The sequence below is a fragment of the Stenella coeruleoalba genome (assembly GCF_951394435.1).
Source record: "Stenella coeruleoalba genome assembly, chromosome: 9".
NCBI classification, from domain to species: Eukaryota; Metazoa; Chordata; class Mammalia; order Artiodactyla; family Delphinidae; genus Stenella; species Stenella coeruleoalba.
The window spans coordinates 32,627,756-32,646,463 of NC_137155.1; the positions used below are offsets into that span (position 1 = coordinate 32,627,756).

At 36.7% G+C, this 18,708-nt stretch overlaps 1 protein-coding gene across 1 annotated transcript in view; it reads right to left on the bottom strand.

Moving 5' to 3' along the window:
* The window catches only part of ABCB5 (ATP binding cassette subfamily B member 5), a gene marked incomplete at its 3' end in the record, with an annotated part of 141,001 nt that overhangs the window by 83,507 nt on the left and 38,786 nt on the right, over nt 1–18,708 (bottom strand). Inside the window, 9 exon segments of the mRNA XM_079932436.1 lie at nt 7,055–7,258; nt 8,549–8,674; nt 10,771–10,881; nt 11,193–11,306; nt 12,645–12,822; nt 12,903–12,943; nt 12,947–13,024; nt 15,657–15,828; nt 15,914–16,105. Of these exon segments, the coding sequence (XP_079788562.1) occupies nt 7,055–7,258; nt 8,549–8,674; nt 10,771–10,881; nt 11,193–11,306; nt 12,645–12,822; nt 12,903–12,943; nt 12,947–13,024; nt 15,657–15,828; nt 15,914–16,105 (1,216 nt within the window).

The window sequence follows — 18,708 nt, forward strand, 5'->3', positions numbered from 1 at the left end:
ATATCTTCTTCTTGGATCAATCCCTTGATCATTATGTAGTGTCCTTCTTTGTCTCTTGTAATAGTCTTTATTTTAAAGTGTATTTTTTCTGATGTGAGAATTGCTACTCCAGCTTTCTTTTGATTTCCATTTGCATGGAATATTTTTTCCATCCCCTCACTTTCAGTCTGTTTGTGTCCCTAGGTCTGAAGTGGGTCTCTTGTAGACAGCATCTATACAGGTCTTGTTTGTGTATCCATTCAGCCAGTCTATGTCTTTTGGTTGGAGCATTTAATCCATTTACATTTAACGTAATTATCAATATGTATGTTCCTATGACCATTTTCTTAATTGTTTTGGGTTTGTTATTGTAGGTCTTTTCCTTCTCTTGTGTTTCCTGCCTAGAGAAGTTCCTTTAGCATTTGTTGTAAAGCTGGTTTTGTGGTGCTGATTTCTCTTAGCTTTTGCTTGTCTGTAAAGGTTTTAATTTCTCCATTGAATCTGAATGAGATCCTTGCTGGCTACAGTAATCTTGGTTGTAGGTTTTTCCCTTTCATCACTTTAAATATGTCCTGCCAGTCCCTTCTGGCTTTCAGAGTTTCTGCTGAAAGATCAGCCGTTAACCTTATGGGGATTCTCTAGTATGTTATTTGTTGCTCTTCCCTGGCAGCTTTTAATATTTTTTCTTTGTATTTAATTTTTGATAGTTTGATTAATATGTATTTTGGTGTGTTTCCCCTTTGATTTATCTTGTATGGGACTCTCTGTGCTTCCTGGACTTGACTATTTCCTTTCCCATATTAGGGAAGTTTTCAACTATAATCTCTTCAAATATTTTCTCAGTCCCTTTCTTTTTCTCTTCCTCTTCTGGGATCCCTATAATTCGAATGTTGGTGCATTTAATGTTGTCCCAGAGGTCTCTGAGACTGTCCTCAGTTCTTTTCATTCTTTTCTCTTTATTCTGCTCTGCAGTAGTTATTTCCACTATTTTATCTTCCAGGTCACTTATCCGTTTTTCTGCCTCAGTTATTCTGCTATTGATCCCTTCTAGAGAATTTTTAATTTCATTTATTGTCTTGTTCATCATTGTTTGTTTGCTCTTTGGTTCTTCTAGGTTCTTGTTAAACGTTTCTTGTATTTTCTCTATTCGATTTCCAAGATTTTGGATCATCTTTACTATCATTATTCTGAATTCTTTTTCAGGGAGACTGCGTATTTCCTCTTCATTTGTTAGGTCTGGTGGGTTTTTGTCTTGCTCCTTCATCTGCGGTGGGTTTTTCTGTCTTCTCATTTTGCTTAACTTACTGTGTTTGGGGTCTCCTTTTCACAGGCTGCAGGTCCATAGTTCCCGTTGTTTTTGGTGTCTGTCCCCAGTGGCTAAGGTTGGTTCAGTGGGCTGTGTAGGCTTCCTGGTGGAAGGGACTAGTGCTTGTGTTCTGGTGGATGAGGCTGGATCTTGTCTTTCTGATAGACAGGTCCACGTCTGGTGGTGTGTTTTGGGGTGTCTGCGGCCTTATTATGATTTTAGGCAGCCTCTCTACTAATGGATGGGGTGTGTTCCTGTCTTGTTAGTTGTTTGGCATAGGATGTCCTGCACTGTATCTTGCTGGTCGTTGAGTGAAGCTGGGTCTTGGCGTTGAGATGGAGATCTCTGGGAGATTTTCGCCACTTGATATTACTTGGAGCTGGGAGGTCTCTTGTGGACCAGTGTCCTGAACTTGGCTCTCCACCTCAGAGGCATAGCCCTGATGCCTGGCTGGAGCACCAAGAGCCTTTCATCCACACAGCTCAGAATAAAAGGAGAAAAAGTAGAAAGAAGGAAAGAAGATAAAATAAAATAAAGTACAATAAAATAAAGTTATTAAAGTAAAACAGAAAAAATAATTGTTAAGGAAAAAATTTTAAAAAGTAAAAAAGCCCCCAAAGAACAGACAGAACCCTAGGACCAATGGTAAAAGCAAAGCTGTACAGACAAAATCACACACAGAAGCATACACATACACACTCACAAAAGGAGAAAAAGGGGGGAAAAATATATATCTTTGTCCCAAAGTCCACCTCCTCAATTTGGGATGATTCGTTGTCTCTTCAGGTATTCCACAGATGCAGGGTACATCAAGTTGATTGTGGAGATTTAATCTGCTGCTCCTGAGGCTGCTGGGAGAGATTTCCCTTTCTCTTCTTTGTTCGCACAGCTCCCCGGGGCTCAGCTTTGGATTTGGCCCCACCTCTGCGTGTAGGTCGCCCGAGGGTGTCTGTTCCAGCTCAGACAGGACGGGGTTAAAGGAGCAGCTGATTCCGCGGCTCTGGCTAACTCAGGACGGGGGGTGGGGGGTGGGGGGTGGGGGGGAAGGGAGGGGCACGTGGCGGGGCAAGCCTGCGGCCCGCAGAGGCCAGCGTGACGTTGCACCAGCCTGAGGCGCGCCGTGCATTCTCCCAGGGAAGTTGTCCCTGGATCCCGGGACCCTGGCAGTGGCGGGCTGCACAGGCTCCCGGGAGGTGAGGTGTGGATAGTGACCTGTGCTCGCACACAGGTTTCTTGGTGGCGGCAGCAGCAGCCTTAGCGTCTGATGCCCGTCTCTAGGGTCTGCGCTGATAGCTGCGGCTCGCGCCCGTCTCTGGAGCTCCTTTAAGCGGTGCTCTGAATCCCCTCCCCTCGAGCACCAGGAAACAAAGAGGCAAGAACAAGTCTCTTGCCTCTTCTGCAGCTTCAGACTTTCTCCCAGACTCCCCCCCGCGGCTAGCCGTGTTGCACTAGCTCCTTCAGGCTGTGTTCACGCTGCCAGTCCTCTCCCTGGGATCCAACCGAAGCCCGAGCCTCAGCTCCCAGCCCTCGCCCGCCCCTGCGGGTGAGCAGACAAGCCTCTCAGGCTGGTGAGTGCTGGTCGGCACTGGTCCTCTGTGCAGGAATCTTTCCGCTTTGCCCTCCGCACCTCTGTTGCTGTGCTCTCCTCTGTGGCTCCGAAGCTTCCCCCCTCCGCCACCTGGAGTCTCCGCCCATGAAGGGGCTTCCTAGTGTGTGGAAACCTTTCCTCCTTCTCAGCTCCCTCCCACTCGTGCAGGTCCTGTCCCTATTCTTTTGTCTGTTTTTTCTTTTTTCTTTTGCCCTACCTAGGTATTTGGGGAGTTTCTTGCCTTTTGGGAAGTCTGAGGTCTTCTGCCAACATTCAGTAGGTGTTCTGTAGGAGCTGTTCCACATGTAGATGTATTTCTGATGTATTTGTGGAGAGGAAGGTGCTCTCCGCGTCTTACTCTTCTGGCATCTTGAAGCTCCTCTCTATTTAGGTATTTAATTTCTCTCAGCAATGTTCTACCTTTTTTACATAGAAGATTTACAGATCGTTCATTATTCTACTTTATATTTTTTGTTGCTATTGTGAATGCCATTTTTAATTTTATTGGTAGTTGTTGCTACTATTTAGAGATCTAGTTTATTTTTTTCATAGTTATAGGTCTTACTAAAGTTATCTATCTACTTCTCTTTGAGTGAGTCTTGGTAGTTTGTGTCTTTCAAGGAAAAGAACTTCATCTAAGTTAGCAAATTTATAGGCATATTTTTGTTCATTAGTATTCCTGTATTAACCTTTTAATGTCTTTGGGATTAATAGTGATGTACCTTCTTTGATCCCTGATATTGGTAATTTCTCTTCTCTTTTTCGTTTCTTCATCAGGCTTCCTACAGTTTTACTGATTTTATTGATCTTTTAAGGAAACAGTTTTTGGTTTCACTGACTGTTTCTAATGTTTTTCTCGTTTTGATTTCACTGATTTCTGCTCTAGTCTTTATTATTTCTCTTGTACTTGCTTTGGGTTTAGTTTGCTCTTCTTACTCTAGTTTCTCAAGGTGGAAACTTAGTTTACAGATTTTAGATCTTTTTCTTTTCTAAAGTAAGCACATAATGCTGTAAGTTTCTCTTAAAGCAGTGCTTTAACTGTACGTTGACGCTTGAACAATGTAGGTGTTAGGGGCACCAACCCCCGTGCAGTTAAAAACCAAGTATAACTTTACAGTCAGTCCTCTGTGTCCACATCCTTGAATTCAACCAGCTGTGGGTCGTGTAGTACTACAGTATGTATTTATTGAAAAAGGAATCCACGTATAAGTGAACACATACAGTTCAAACTCATGTTGTTCAAGGATCAACTGTATTCCACAAATACTGATATCTTGCATTTTCATTTACTTCAAAATAGTTTTTTATTTTCATTGAAACTTCCTCTTTCTGCCATAGGTTATGTAGAAGTAGGTTCTTTAATTTTCAAATATTTGTGGATTTTCCAGATATATTTCTGTTATCGATTTCTACATTTTAATTCTGTTATGGCCCAAGAACATACTTTACATGTTTCCTTTGAAATTATAAGTTTTTTCTTCCAATGGTAAAATCGATAGCTAATGGGAAGCAGCCACATAGCACAGGGAGATCAGCTCCGTGCTTTGTGTCCACCTAGACGGGTGGGAAGGAGACTCAAGAGGGAGGAGATATGGGGATATATGTATATGTACACTTGATTCAGTTTGTTATAAAGCAGAAACTAACACACCATTGTAAAGCAATTATACTCCAATAAAGATGTTAAAAACAAAAAAAGAATATTGTTTAGCTCAGTGAACAGTCCATGTGCACTTGAGAGAAATGTTTTCTGCTGTTATTGGGTGGAGTGTTCTATAAATATCAGTTAGATCTAGTTGGTTGATAATATTGTTCAGGTCATCTATATCCTTAGTGATTTTTTGCCTGCTTGTTCTATCAAGTACTAAAGCCTTCAGCTAAAAATGTGGATTTGTCTCTTTCTCCTTTCAGATGTACCAGTTTTTCTTCTTGCATTTTGAAGTTTTTCTTAAGTGCATCAACATTTAGTTGTTGTTTTTTTTTTTGCCTATGGATCATAGTTTCCTGTTTCTTTGCACATCTAGGTATTGTAGAAGATGTACTGAATTCTGTGCATGAATGTTGAAGAGACTCTGAATTCTGTTTTCTTAAGAAAATGTTGACTTTTATCCTCATAGGCAATTCAAATATTGACTGATCATCTTGAACTATGTAATCTTGGTTTTATGCTTTGTTGGGGTTAATCTATAGAAAGTCTCAAAACTTGGCAGGACCCAACATCCAAGTTCTATCTCCTTTAGGGATCTTGTCATGGCTTGGTTTTAGGATTTGTTAGAGCAGGTCTAGAGTCAGCCTTACTCTAAGGTGTGGTCTTTACTCCTAAGGTGTGACTTTTTTTGGTGTCTCAGCTATATGCCTGAGGTATTAAAAATGGTGTTAATGTGACCTCTCCACTCTGGCTGGGTTGTGTTTTCAACATCTCCACTATACTGCTTGACTTCTATCTCGGCTCTACTCTCGGCTTTGTAGCAGCTGCTCTGTGGTAAGCCACGGGTAATCTTATCCTCAGAGAAGGATTCCCAAGGGATGTCTACATGGACTTCTGCCCCCTACCTCATGTCCACAGCTCTCTCATTTTGCCTCTCCAGTTATTTAAGCTGCCCTGAAATTCTACCTCTGCCTTTTAGCTCAGTGGGACTGCCATGTTCTCTCTGGTTTCCATTTTACAGAAATATGGTCAGAAATTTGTTCCCAGGAAGCATGCTGAAAATTCATGGACTTTCTTAATGAGTTTCCTTTCTCTCAGGAATCACAGTTTTGTGATATCTCTTATCCAGTGCTTGGAAACAATTGTCCTATGTCTCATATATTTTGGCCAGTTTTATGGGTGTTTATGGGAAAAGGCTAGCAAGTATCAGTTAATCCTAATATATTAATTCAAAAATATGTGTATATCATAGAAGGAGTAATGGTATTTATTTCTGAGTATAGTTTTCCCTAAATTTTCACCTATACGAATTAACCACTTCTGTAACTTTTATTTATTATTATGCTCATTCTTATTTCCCTGGTTAACCATGGCTGTGGAATTTAGTTTCTATCATAATAACCCAGCATCTTTAATTTGTTCTTTGGATTATATCTTTAGGATTTACTATTAGATTTATAGCAAGTGACATCTTTGTGTAAATATTGGACTTTTAGTAAAAGCAAGTCATAACTTATAGGGAATGACTTAAGAGGCACCAGAAAACTTTCTAATTCCAGGTGGGAAACTGAAGATCATTGGTGTTTTGAGGAAAGGAAGTCACTGAAAATGTCAAAAGGTCAAAGAAAGGAAGTCTTTGTTTTCCCAAACCACACGGCAAAGAATGACCTCAAGCCTTTAATGTTTTCTGTCCTAATTATGACCCTAAATAATGGGGATAGGTGGTAATGAATGGCAAACATAAGTTTTTACGAAATAAACAAAAGAGAACAAAATTATTATGACCTATGGAGTGTAGTTTGTAAAATATATCCATTAAAACAAACTTTTTTTGTTATGGTTGCCTTCTGGCATGTTGGAATTTTATTTGTGTTTTTAATTTCAAATCTCATCCTTTCATATTTCACGAGGTTCTCCCCACAACAATTTCAGAGGATGCCGATGAACAAATACTTTGAGAAATAGAAATATTTTTAGAGCTCTCTATCAATTTTAAATAGCCATTAGGATCCTATATGTCCTAATACCCAAAATTATAGTTTACTGTATCTCTTTCCAACTATCATTTCACATGTCTTGTCCAATATTAGTTCCATGTACTTCTAAAGTCAATGGTATTTTTCCTTTGCCTTATCACAGAACCGATCTGAGCACTGTGTGTGACATTCCCACACTTAGCCACAAGATGGCGTTGCAAACCAACATTTTTGCAGATACATGATCTCCCTCAGCTTGCACTGATGATTTTGTTTCATATTTCTTTGTTATATTTTAACATTTCCCTTATTTTTTTCTTTTCCATTTGCAGTGAGAACCAGTAAGAACTAAACAGATTAAAAATTGGACCTTTCAAGGATGTATTTCTTCTTTTGGTTGTTACCATGCTCTCTCATTTTCAGATGTGTCACCTAGGACAATGCAAAAATTAATCACACTCCCCCTACTCTGTAGATGTTATTGTTATTTAACTTATTTTGGAATATTTCAGTGCTTTACACTTAACCTAAGGATTTAGGCTACATAGTGTACTTACCATGGGGAACTGCATTATAAAATCATAAGCATTTGCTTCCTTTGCTGCTTTCTCAATGTCTTCATCAGTCACGCCATCTCGCCCATATCTAATATTGTTATTAATGGTTGTCCCCCAAAAAACAGGCTCTTGGCTGACCACTCCAAAATGTTCTCGATAATGCTGCACATTTAAAGTTCTGATGTCGTTACCATCCACCGTGATCTGTGAATCCAAAGGAATGAATCACGTTGTGATGTCTTTCACTGCATTGGGTTAGAGTCCTTTTTACTACTGCAGAACATAAGCTGAGAAGCAGGTTATTTCAGGAAACAATGACTGACTATATTTTGATAAAATATTTATAGCATGTATAATGCCAATAGACTTTTTCTGGTAGTTGGGAATTAATAAAACCTAAAAAAAATGACTTAAAATTTGGCCAAACTACCTGAATATCTTTACTCTACGATCCACAAATTAGGTATTATGAGGATATATACTCTAGGAGCCACAAATATTATCATGTAAACACATGCAAAAAACTGCAGTTTTGTTATTTTAAGACTGATGTGACCTTTGCACTTTTTTTCCAGGAAACATCCTTTCTTCCCTTCAACAGCCCACTCCTCTGCAAGAGGTAAAAGTGCATTCTATTCACTGCTATAAGTAATATTAAATGAACATTGTCTTCTCCATAGATAGTACCATTACCTATTATCCCAACATACTCCAATGACAGAAGCCAAGGTTTGATAATTATAACTCTGGTATTTCACACCAACTGGTATTCTGTCTGGGCATGGATATTCTATGCAACTGCTTTATGTAAGGAATGCTAATCCAGTAATTTATTTATTCAATATTAGCATGGATACATGAGTCTAGTAAACTCCAAATGAAGACTTAAGAAATCAAATTTAAGTTTTAGAAGAGTAGATTTTCTTTTAAAAATTACAGTTGAAAAACTGAATAGAAGCATTAAGAGTTATGCTTCTGTGACTATGATAGTCTTGTACTCTATGCTGTTTACAAGGGTGAGAAAGTTAAGTGCAACATATGGATGACAGAAAAAAATGAGACAGTATATTTTCTACAGATATTATTCTTTTGGGATGTTTTGAGAAACTGAAATTCTTGATAAGTTCTGCGTACTACAAATTACTATTTTATTTTTCTCTATAGCATTTATTATCTTCTAACATATTATATAATTTACTTAGTTTATTTATTGTCTGTCTCTACTTATTAGAATGTAAACTTGATGAGGGAAGAGAGGTTTTTATGCTTTGTTCACCAATGTATTCCCAGCACCTAGAAGAATGTCTGGCACTTTGTAGGTGCTCAATAAATATTTGTTGAATGGATGAATATGCAGTAAAGAAAACAATATGGTTTCTCTCCCAGTTCCACTGTTAAAAATTAAAAGTTGACACAGGTGTAAGCTCTCTGTAATAGGTGGAATTTCCAAATCTTGTCGTGTGGACTGTGTGTGATCTTGCTAGGTGCACTTACAAAGTTGTCATCAGGATCACATAACCTCTGCAAAAGTTGGACTGCTGTATTCTTCCCATTGCCGTTGAGGCCAACCAAGGCTACTGTCTCTCCAGACTTAATTCTGAGATTCAGACATTTCAGAATCTATTTGGAAAGTATGGGGAAAAAATTCCATAAAACTAGGATAAGAATATGATTTACCTATCTTCAGAAATGTAATGTATAATTATAAACAGGAAAAAATTCTCTGGCACTTAAAAACAAATTTAGATCTTATTACGTTTTTTTCATGTATGTGTATAATAACCTACAAAATTTTGGAGAAAAACACTAATCATCTCTCTATATAAAGAGGAGATCTAAATTGAGTACTTAAAGATTATTAACTAGCCACAGGAATCGTTTTTTCATATTTTCAACCAAAATAATTTATGTGAATTTCATGACTACGAAGTTAGTGAAAGTTGTATCTTCTAACTTGCAACAATTGAATGAAATCTTGCCAGATATCCCTGTGAGCTATTTAAGGAAGTTCTTTCTTAGAATATATGTAACATTGTTGCAAAACAGACTCCAAACTAAAACAATTGGCAGACTTCTTAGCGACTCCCACGAATAGGATTTCACCACTAGAAAGCCTCTTTTTCTAGCGGTGGATCTCACAGGGACATTTCAACTTAGGGGGACTACTTCTACAATTTTCTCAATAACTGAGGGTTGTTACCAGCATTTAGTGTCCCAGGGACCTGCAATATGAGAGAAACCTCACAAAAATTACCTTCCCAAAATGACAACAGTAATCCTGTTGAGAAACTCTCACCTATCTTTGCTTACATTTTCCCAAAACATGGGACTATCCCCTTGGATTCTTTCACTTTGATCTCCTCATTTGTAAAGAAAGAGACTCCGTAAACAAACCAAATGTAAAACCTTCAAAGGGCCAAGCAAAGAAAAATTCTCTAAAGGAGGTGACAAATCAGGGACCCCCAGTGAGAGTACCTCCTCTCCCACCTGCACTTTTACTCTAGAATTCGCATCTGTTCTTTCTTTGGAAGAATCTGTGTTTTGTTTATTTAAAGTGGGTGGACTTTCGGGGGGGGGGTAATTATTTATTTTTCAATTTAACAAAAAAGCGTATGTTTCAAATGTTCATTTAAAAAATACTTGTTTAAAACCCATACAATGTAACGACAGAGTCGGTGCTTAAGTCTTCAGGAAGCCAACCCAAATGTAGTTGCAAAATGGAATTAAAATGCTCTATTTATGTTAAGAAAAATGATAGAAGACAACACTATTCCAATAATGGTAATTAAGTAACAAAAATTTTTAAAAATAAAGACCTTTGAAAAAAAGAATTTCAATCAAAGACTTACAGAAAAATAAGGAAGTAGGAGTAGGTATATATTTTTTTGATGCAAATTATGCAGGAGATATTTGGACACTTTAAAAGACATTGAAGGTTGATGGCATCAGTAATTTTACCAATTTCACTTAAAATCATGTCATCCTTTTTCTATAAAGCAGGTGTTTTATTAGGAAGTACTCTTTGCAATCTTTAACAGTAACTACCTTTTTAGATAAATACACTAATAAGATGAAAGGATGAAGACAATAGAAGAGACAGACACATTTTTACAAGAATTTGTCAAAGGCTGAATGATAGAGGGAGAAGGATGCACTTTATGCTGAGTGTGTGTGTGCCTGTGTAAAAGTGAGAGAGAAAGAAACTGAGGCAAAAATGCTGGTGTAGTAAAAGTCCTAGGAAAGGGATAATGGAAAGACACAATATATGCACAATTCCCCCAGGTTAGAAACTTTAGAAAGTTCAAATAAGTTATCTATGCTGAGTGGGAAAACATCCAGGGACCACCAGTAGGTGGCAACATCAATCCAAGACACTTTTGCTGTGCTCCCAAACCCAGAGTGAAGGAATTCCAGGAAGTCAAAAATGCTTTAGTCATTTCAATATAGAGAGGAGGCTGCAAAATGTAACTAGCTCTCCTAGAGTTATTTGTCCATTACGAATCTATCCTTCCCTCTTTCCTTCCTCTCTCTCTTCCTCCCTCCCTCTCTATCTCTGTCTCTGTCTCTCTCTGTCTCTCTCTCTCTCTCCCCTCAAGTCTCTAAACAAAGTAGCCAAATCTTGGTCAAAGTGATCCTAAACAATCTCATATGAGGAGATCCTAGCCAGTGGAAGGTAATTAGAAAACTGTACATTTCCATAATTAAATTTTACTTACTTTGATAGATGGTCTTGATGGATAACTGAAAGAAACATTTTTAAATTCCACATTTCCTACTATGCATTCCAATTTATAGCCTGTTGTTGAAAACTTATCTATAGCAGTTTTCTTGGAAAAACAAAGAGGACATTATAAATCTTAGAGAAACTAGGCTGACATGCTCTATATTCTAAAAGTAGTTTAAAGATGGGTTTTCTTTTACAGTGTTCTCCTTTCTGCTTTAGAAGTGCATTGAGTTAGATATGAAGGTTTCAATAAAACACAATCTCCTTGTTGAAGAGTTAAAATAATCTGTCTTTCCATAGCCAACTGGGCAACATGGATTTTGCCCATCTTTTTAAGTGTAATGAAAGTGCCTGTTTTTTGGTTTCCTTCTTGCAGTAATGATAGTTATCTTTCAAGGCAGTTAGGAGTCTTACCTTAACAATAATGTGGAAAATATTAAAGGCGGCTCCTCTGGCTATAGTGAAGGTTTCAAAGCTAGGGGCTGCTGCTCCAATGCAATAACTACTATGGATTACACTAATAAAAACCTACAGGAAAAAAAATAATATTTATCCGTCACAGTTATATAAGAGGGACAACAGAATGAAGTGTATACTTGGTTGAGACTCAGGTATATCAGAGAAATTAGGTAGGAAAGAATGGAAGATGCTGCCAAATATAAAGGAAATATTAGTGAATCCAAGTGCAGCTGGCCTTTTCCTAATGTTGAACGACTTCTAATTGTCCCCTAATCTTGTCGTTATTACCTGTTGGGAAGCTGAGCAGAAAAATCTGCTTACTGAGGAGTGCTGAACATACATGAACCTGGGTGGGTAAGGAGGTGAGCTGTACTTCCCTGCATGCTGGTTAACTCCTTAACTTTAAAGAAAAGGATATTATAGATTTCATTGTCTTAGAGATGCTGTACTATTTTTTCCCAAACTTTTCTGAATTCATATATTAGTGGACACCTGTTCATTTTCAGACAGACACATCTCTGCCAAAAGTCAAATAAGCAAAGAACCCCACAGGCTAAGTGCTATTTTCCCTGTCTTATAGATGAGGAAGCTAAAGCTTAGCAAGTCATACACCTATAGTCACACATAAATTGAGGAGGAAAAATGTGCTAAAAATTCCTCATGCTCAAGTTTCATTTATCAGAAATAAATGAATAAGCTTAAAGACTTAAAAATGAAAGTCTCAAGTTCAAAAGATGACTTTAGTTGACAGAAAAGAAAATCTACATACAATGGGAAGGCCAAATGAGAACTAAAGTATACAGACCAGATCAATTTAGTTCAGCAAGACAAATGGTTCTTAATCCTGAGCCAATCTGTTTATTATTGAAACTTGGGAGCATAACTGAAAAAATTACAATTTAACGTATAACCATTAAGAGTTTAAAAAACTCTAAATTGATGTTGGACAGAGCTGTGTATAGTCTGTTTTTAACATTACTGTATGCTGAAAGGACAGAGGAAGAGCAGGAAATTCCAATCTACAGAATATTTCCAGAAGAAAACATTTAGCAAGGTGAATGTAGAGCGCTCTCTTATTTCAGCAAGATGGAAAGGAAGCAGTCTCACTACAGGCTGGTCTTTTTGACTTCTGGATTAAGACAACTCTGTCTCCCAGTGGAGAATTCAATTATGATTCTTTTAAAAACATCATGCTTTTAGAAGACACTAAGCATGCAGGATGAGTAAATCCTGCCAATGTATAACTATAATTTAAAGGTGTATACAAATCATTTGAAGGAAACAAATATTTGTTTATTAAAAACACTCATCTTCAAACATTCAGTCATTCAGAGAGAAATTTTTAATAAATTCTAGGTAAGAAAATATTATCCAGGCCAGTTACCTTTGTTCTCAAATAAGACTTACAGCAAGGAGAGTTCCGATGGTATAATCAGGTTCTCCACTAAGAATCAAGGAGGTTCCATACCAAAAAGCAAGTCCGTAGGTTCCATTCATAAAGAAGTACACAGCACCAAGAGAGAGTTTTGAAGCTATAGCTTTTTTCATGCCAACATTCTTTGCACCTTTTAGATTCTGAGTATACCTTAAAAAGACAAAACACAATATAATAGCCTTGGGGGAAAATAAAACCAAGCAGATATTATCATAATTAAAGGAACAGACCTTTGAATTTCTTTTTCCTGGGCCCCAAAGGCTATGACTGTTCAGATTGATAACAAGACTTCTGCTACAGCCCCAGCTTTGGAATAAGCATTTAATTCCTTACTGGACAATGAGATAACTATCTGTAATAAACAAAGACCACAGTTAACCAAAGAATAACCTGGGATGGCCAAATATCATATGATATCACATATATGTGGAATCTAAAAAAAGGCAACAAATGAACTTATCTACAAAACAGAAGTAGAGTTACAGATAAAAAATAAACTTATGGTTACCAAGGGGGAAGGGGAAGGGAGGGATAAATTGGAAGATTGGGAATGACACATACACACTACTATATATAAAATAGATAACTAATGAGGACCTGCTGTATAGCACAGGGAATACTACTCAATACTCTGTAATGGCCTATATGGGAAAAGAAGCTAAAAAAGAGTGGATATATGTATAACAGATTCATGTTGCTTTACACCTGAAACTAACACAACATTGTAAATTATACCCCAGTAAAAAATTAAAGTGTGATTGATTATCAGAAAAAAAAAAAAAAAAGAATAACCTGGGGTAGTAACAAGGTGCAGAGAATTCAATTCAGGTAGAATCTAGAATAACAAAATTTTACTATTGAAAAGGTACTTATCACTTATTCTAACACCATCAGTTTGCAAATGAGGAAACCAATGGTCACGGGTATTGACTTTTTAAAGCCTCACCACAGTGAACAAGCTTAGCTTAACGTAACCTAGAGTCTAAATCTCTATTTTTCCTTCTAATAGAGCTTCACTGTTTTTTCTCTGTGCTTTTAAAAGCTTAGAAAATGAGTATCTATATTAATACAATTTAGAAAAATTTGATTTGGAGAAGGATATCAGGGCCACAGTTCTTCTTATGTGCACCCTGGAAATCAGTGTGCCTGATGTGACTTGATTTGATTTGTTATTATGTAAAAAACAAGACTTCCAGAGAGTATGAGTCACAGAGTTGTGGCACGAAGAGGAATATGACTCCTGAAACTAATACTACATAATGCAGCCTGCCTAGTAAACACTGTATCGCCACATAGTAAAATGTGAGATTTTAGAGAGAGAGAGAGAGAGAGAGAGAGAGAGAGAGAGGAGACTATCATTCTTGGTGATATTAGTCAGGTTTACCGGATTTATCAAAAATTTTAATACAGAATGTGCCTTTTTCTTTATTATACACCCCACTTACTATTCCTTTAATTGGTAAAGGATTTAATTTAGTAATTAGCATAAGAATTCAATGAAAGGAAGAAAGGAAATTGTCTTCAGAGTTGTGAGTCTGTAACTACAGCTTGCTCATATAACAAATCTATCCATTTTCAAAATACAGTCCAGGTAATTGGAACTAATTTTATGTAAGACATGCACAGATGTTTGTTAAAGCAGAAGGTAGTATAAACTGAGTAATACTCATTATTTACTGATTTCACTTAATAAAGACAGCTATCACTGGAGGGGAAGCTGCACATAGCACAAAACCTTGTACATAGCCAGTATTCAATATGTGTTTGCCCAATTAAATTGAACTGAAGGATGCTAGAAACCATCCAGCCTGGCTTCTTTAGTCATTTAGATAATTTTGACTTTACTTGCTTCCTACTTGCAATTAGTTAACAACAATAGCAGACTTTAGTTTCCCCACTGCTGTCCTTTTAAATTTCATTGTCCACTTCACTTCTTGGGCAGTTAAGGCTCTGATTTTAGTAACATATTGTGGGTAATCTTCCTACTGAGGGGTCCTCATTTCAAATAAGCTGGGGATGAAGATTTTGACAAGGGTTACAAGGTCAACACTAGAAGTCACACTAAATAAAGATCTGCTGTCTATACACCCAAGTCTATTGTGAAGGAATTATTCAAACACAGAATATTTTTGTTGCTGAAAATTCTTATTTGGTTGAATTTGTATGTTGCTAGCAAATAAACTCAGCGAATTTTATGGCTTTGACTTCCATAAAGAACAACTGGTTTTGAAAATTTTTTAACTCCAAAAAAACCCCAAAACAAAACAAAACTCCATCTCTTAAGAATACAGTGTGCCTCCAATCTAGGAAATGGGTATACACATTGGTAGAACTATATTGGCAGAGGTATATATATTTTGCCTTGCACAAAGAGCATTGGTTTCAAAACCAGGCTGTAAATAGATTAATATCTTGTAAAGAGATTAAAATTAATACAGTATAGCAGTGCTAAAAATATAATTTAAATGTAAATACAAAGTTTGTTTTAAAAAATTGAAACAGATTTACATACTACATAAAAATATACATTAGCAGACATTTTAAATGTTAATTCAGAGCTTTATAAAAATATAAACTTGAAATGGCTGACATAAAATAGTCACATAATAGCTCAGGTGTTTACTGTTTTAGGATTGTCTCATTCTGTTCTAGTGAAATGAATTGAAACACATTTATCTGGGAATTTAGACAACACAAGGCTTTCCCAGCATTCAATGTATAACAGCATAAAGCTTTATCCATGCTATTATTTGAAACTGCATTAGGTTCTAAATGAAGTGGAATGTTTTAAAATGTTAGTAAGGTATTAAAACCAAACCTCACTGTAGCCAAATAACTTGAAGATAGAAAGGTAGTTAATATTCCTTCCTACTTTGGGACACAGGAAAAAAAAATAGAAATGCCTTCTTTTTTATACAAACTCAGTAAAATATCTAGTTCACATTCCTGCTTCCAGTTAACACTACATTAGTCATCTTGCCTACCCTAGAAAACATGGCTGCTGAAGCAATTATAAGAGGTGATGTGGACAGAGTCACCAGGGTGAGTTTCCAGCCCTTCACCAAACCAATCGCCAGGCCAGCCGAAAAAGTAGACATGTTTTGAAACAACAGAGCAATCTTGTCTCCAATACCATCATTGATTTTGTTGATGTCACTGAAACAAGAAAATAAATGCAGTTAAGTCATTTATACATCATATATGAGAACAAAGTTGATAAAATGCATATCCATCCTCTTACTCAGTCATGCGAGTATTAAGTTCACCGATGCCACAACTGTCAAACCAGCTGGTGTCCTGAGACAAAATTGAATGAAAAAACTGTTTTTGAATTCTCTTGGTCTGTCGAGCTGCAGTCATAACCCCAAAGGAAATCTGTATGTAGCCAAAAACCAAGGCAGTAACTCCTATTCCAACATAATACAGGATCAACCTGAAAAAAAGATTATTGGAAATTTTAGTGAGACTGAAGCACAACTTTTTTCCCTTGTTACCAAAAAAATGAAATCTGTCATAATATTTGATTAAGAGTATTTGGGCTAAAGCCTATAAGATAACTAAAAATAAACCACCATGAGAAAGACTGAAGTATGCTGATGTAGGAATCTAGGTTACCCTTGTAAGATGTTTAGAGTATGTCTCTCTTATACTATTAGCAAAGATTAGCATTTCAAAACATATTCGCTACTTATAGCTTCTGTCCATATTTTTAATACTTTCATTTGAAAATGTTACATTGATGTAATTATGATAGCTGTATGTGGAAAAGGAGGGTAAAGAAATGATAGTAGTCAAAAGCATTTTATAAAACTCTTTAAATACATATACTTAAAATCCAAAATTCAACTTAAGGAATTTACCCTAAGGAAATATGTACAAAGATTAATCTAAATGACTGTTCATTATAGCATTAATTATAATATATAAAATTGAAAACATTCTAAATAGCTACCAGTAGGAGACCAGATAAGAAATGTAGTCATTTCATACCAAAATCTATGGAATGCAGCAAATGCGATACTAAGGGGTACTAAGGGGAAGTAGGCCTATAAACAAGAAAAATCTCAAATAAACAATCTAGCTTAACACCTAAAGGAACTAGAAAAAGAAAACAAATGAAGCCCAAAGTCTGTAGAAGGAAGGAAATAATAAAAATCAGAGCAGAAATAAATGAAATAAAGACTAAAAAGACAATGGAAAAGATCAATGAAAAACTAAGAGCTGGTTCTTTGAAAAGATAAACGAAATGGACAGACCTTTAGCTAGGCTCACTAAGAAAAAAGAGAAGGCTCAGATAAACAAAATCAGAAACAAAAGAGGAGAAATCACAAGATACCACAGAAATACAAAGGATTATAAGAGAATATAATGAACAGCTATTTGCCAACAAATTGGACAACCTAGAAGAAATGGATAAATTCTTAGAATCAGGCAAGCTTTCAAATAAACAAATGGGACTACACCAAACTAAAAAGTTTTGCACAACAAAGGAAATTATCAACAAAATGAAAAGATGACCTATTGAACGGAGGAAGATATCTGCAAGTCATATATCCAATAAAGGGTTAACATCCAAAATATATAAAGAATTCATAAAAATCAACAACAAAAAAACAAACAACCCAACTAAAAAATAGGCAGAGGATCTGAGTAGACATTTTTCCAGAGAATGCATACAGATGGCCAAGAGACACATGAAAAGATGTTCAACATCACTAATCATCAGGGAAATGTAAATCAAAACCACAATGAGGGCTTCCCTGGTGGCGCAGTGGTTGAGAGTCTGCCTGCCGATGCAGGGGACACGGGTTCGTGCCCTGGTCCGGGAAGATCCCACATGCCGCGGAGTGGCTGGGCCTGTGAGCCATGGCCACTGAGCCTGCGCGTCCAGAGACTGTGCTCCGCAACGGGAGAGGCCACAACAGTGAGAGGCCTGCGTACCGCCAAAAAAAAAAAAAAAAAAAAACCCACAATGAGATATCACCTCACTTCCATCAGAATGGCTATTATACAAAGACAAGAAATAACAAGTGTTGGCGAGGATGTGGAGAAAAGGGAACCCTTGTGCACTGCTGGTGGGAATTTAAATTGGTGAAACCACTATGGAAAACAGTATGGAGATTCCTCAAAAAATTAAGAATAGAACTATCATATGATCCAGCTATTCCAATCTGGGTATTTATCTGAAGAAGTCAAAACCACTAATTTGAAAAGATATATGCACCTCTACATTCATTACAGCATTATTTACATCCAAAAATATATAAAGCCAAGATATGAAAACAATCTAAGTGCCCACTGATGGATGAATGGCTAAAGAAGATGTGGTATACACACACACACACACACACACACACACACACACACACAGTGGAGTACTACTCAGCCATAAAAAAGAAAAAAATCTTTCCATCTGTAGCAACATGGATGGACCTTGAGGATATTATGCTAAGTGAAACAAGTCAGATGGGGATAGACAAATACTGCATGATTTCACTCATATATGGAATATTTTTAAAAAGCAAAATAAATGAACAAACAAAGCAAAAATAAAACTAACACATAGATACAGAGAACAGAGTAGTGATTACCAGAGGGGAAGGGAATGGGAAGAGGGTGAAACGGGTGAAGGGGGTCAACTGTGTGGTGATGAACGGAAACTAAACTTTTGGTGGTGAGTATGCTGTAGTATATACAGAAGTTGAATTATAATGTTCCATTATAATTATAATGAAACTTATATAACGTTATAAACCAATGTTACTTCAGTTAAAAAGAAAAAGAAATGTAATCATTTAATAAACCTATACTGGGTGTCCACTAGTATGAACTTCTAGAAATAAATACAGTCAAGAGCAAGATAAGAAGTCCCTATTCATGAAGAGTTTACATTCCTGTGTGAGGAGACAGACAACACACAAAGAAAAAGAATTTTAGGTTGTTTTATGTGGAAAGTAAACAGGGTGATAAGTCATGGAATAACTGGTGGGTAAAGGTGAGTTGGGAGAGCTAGTGAAGATAAAAAGAGTGATTAAG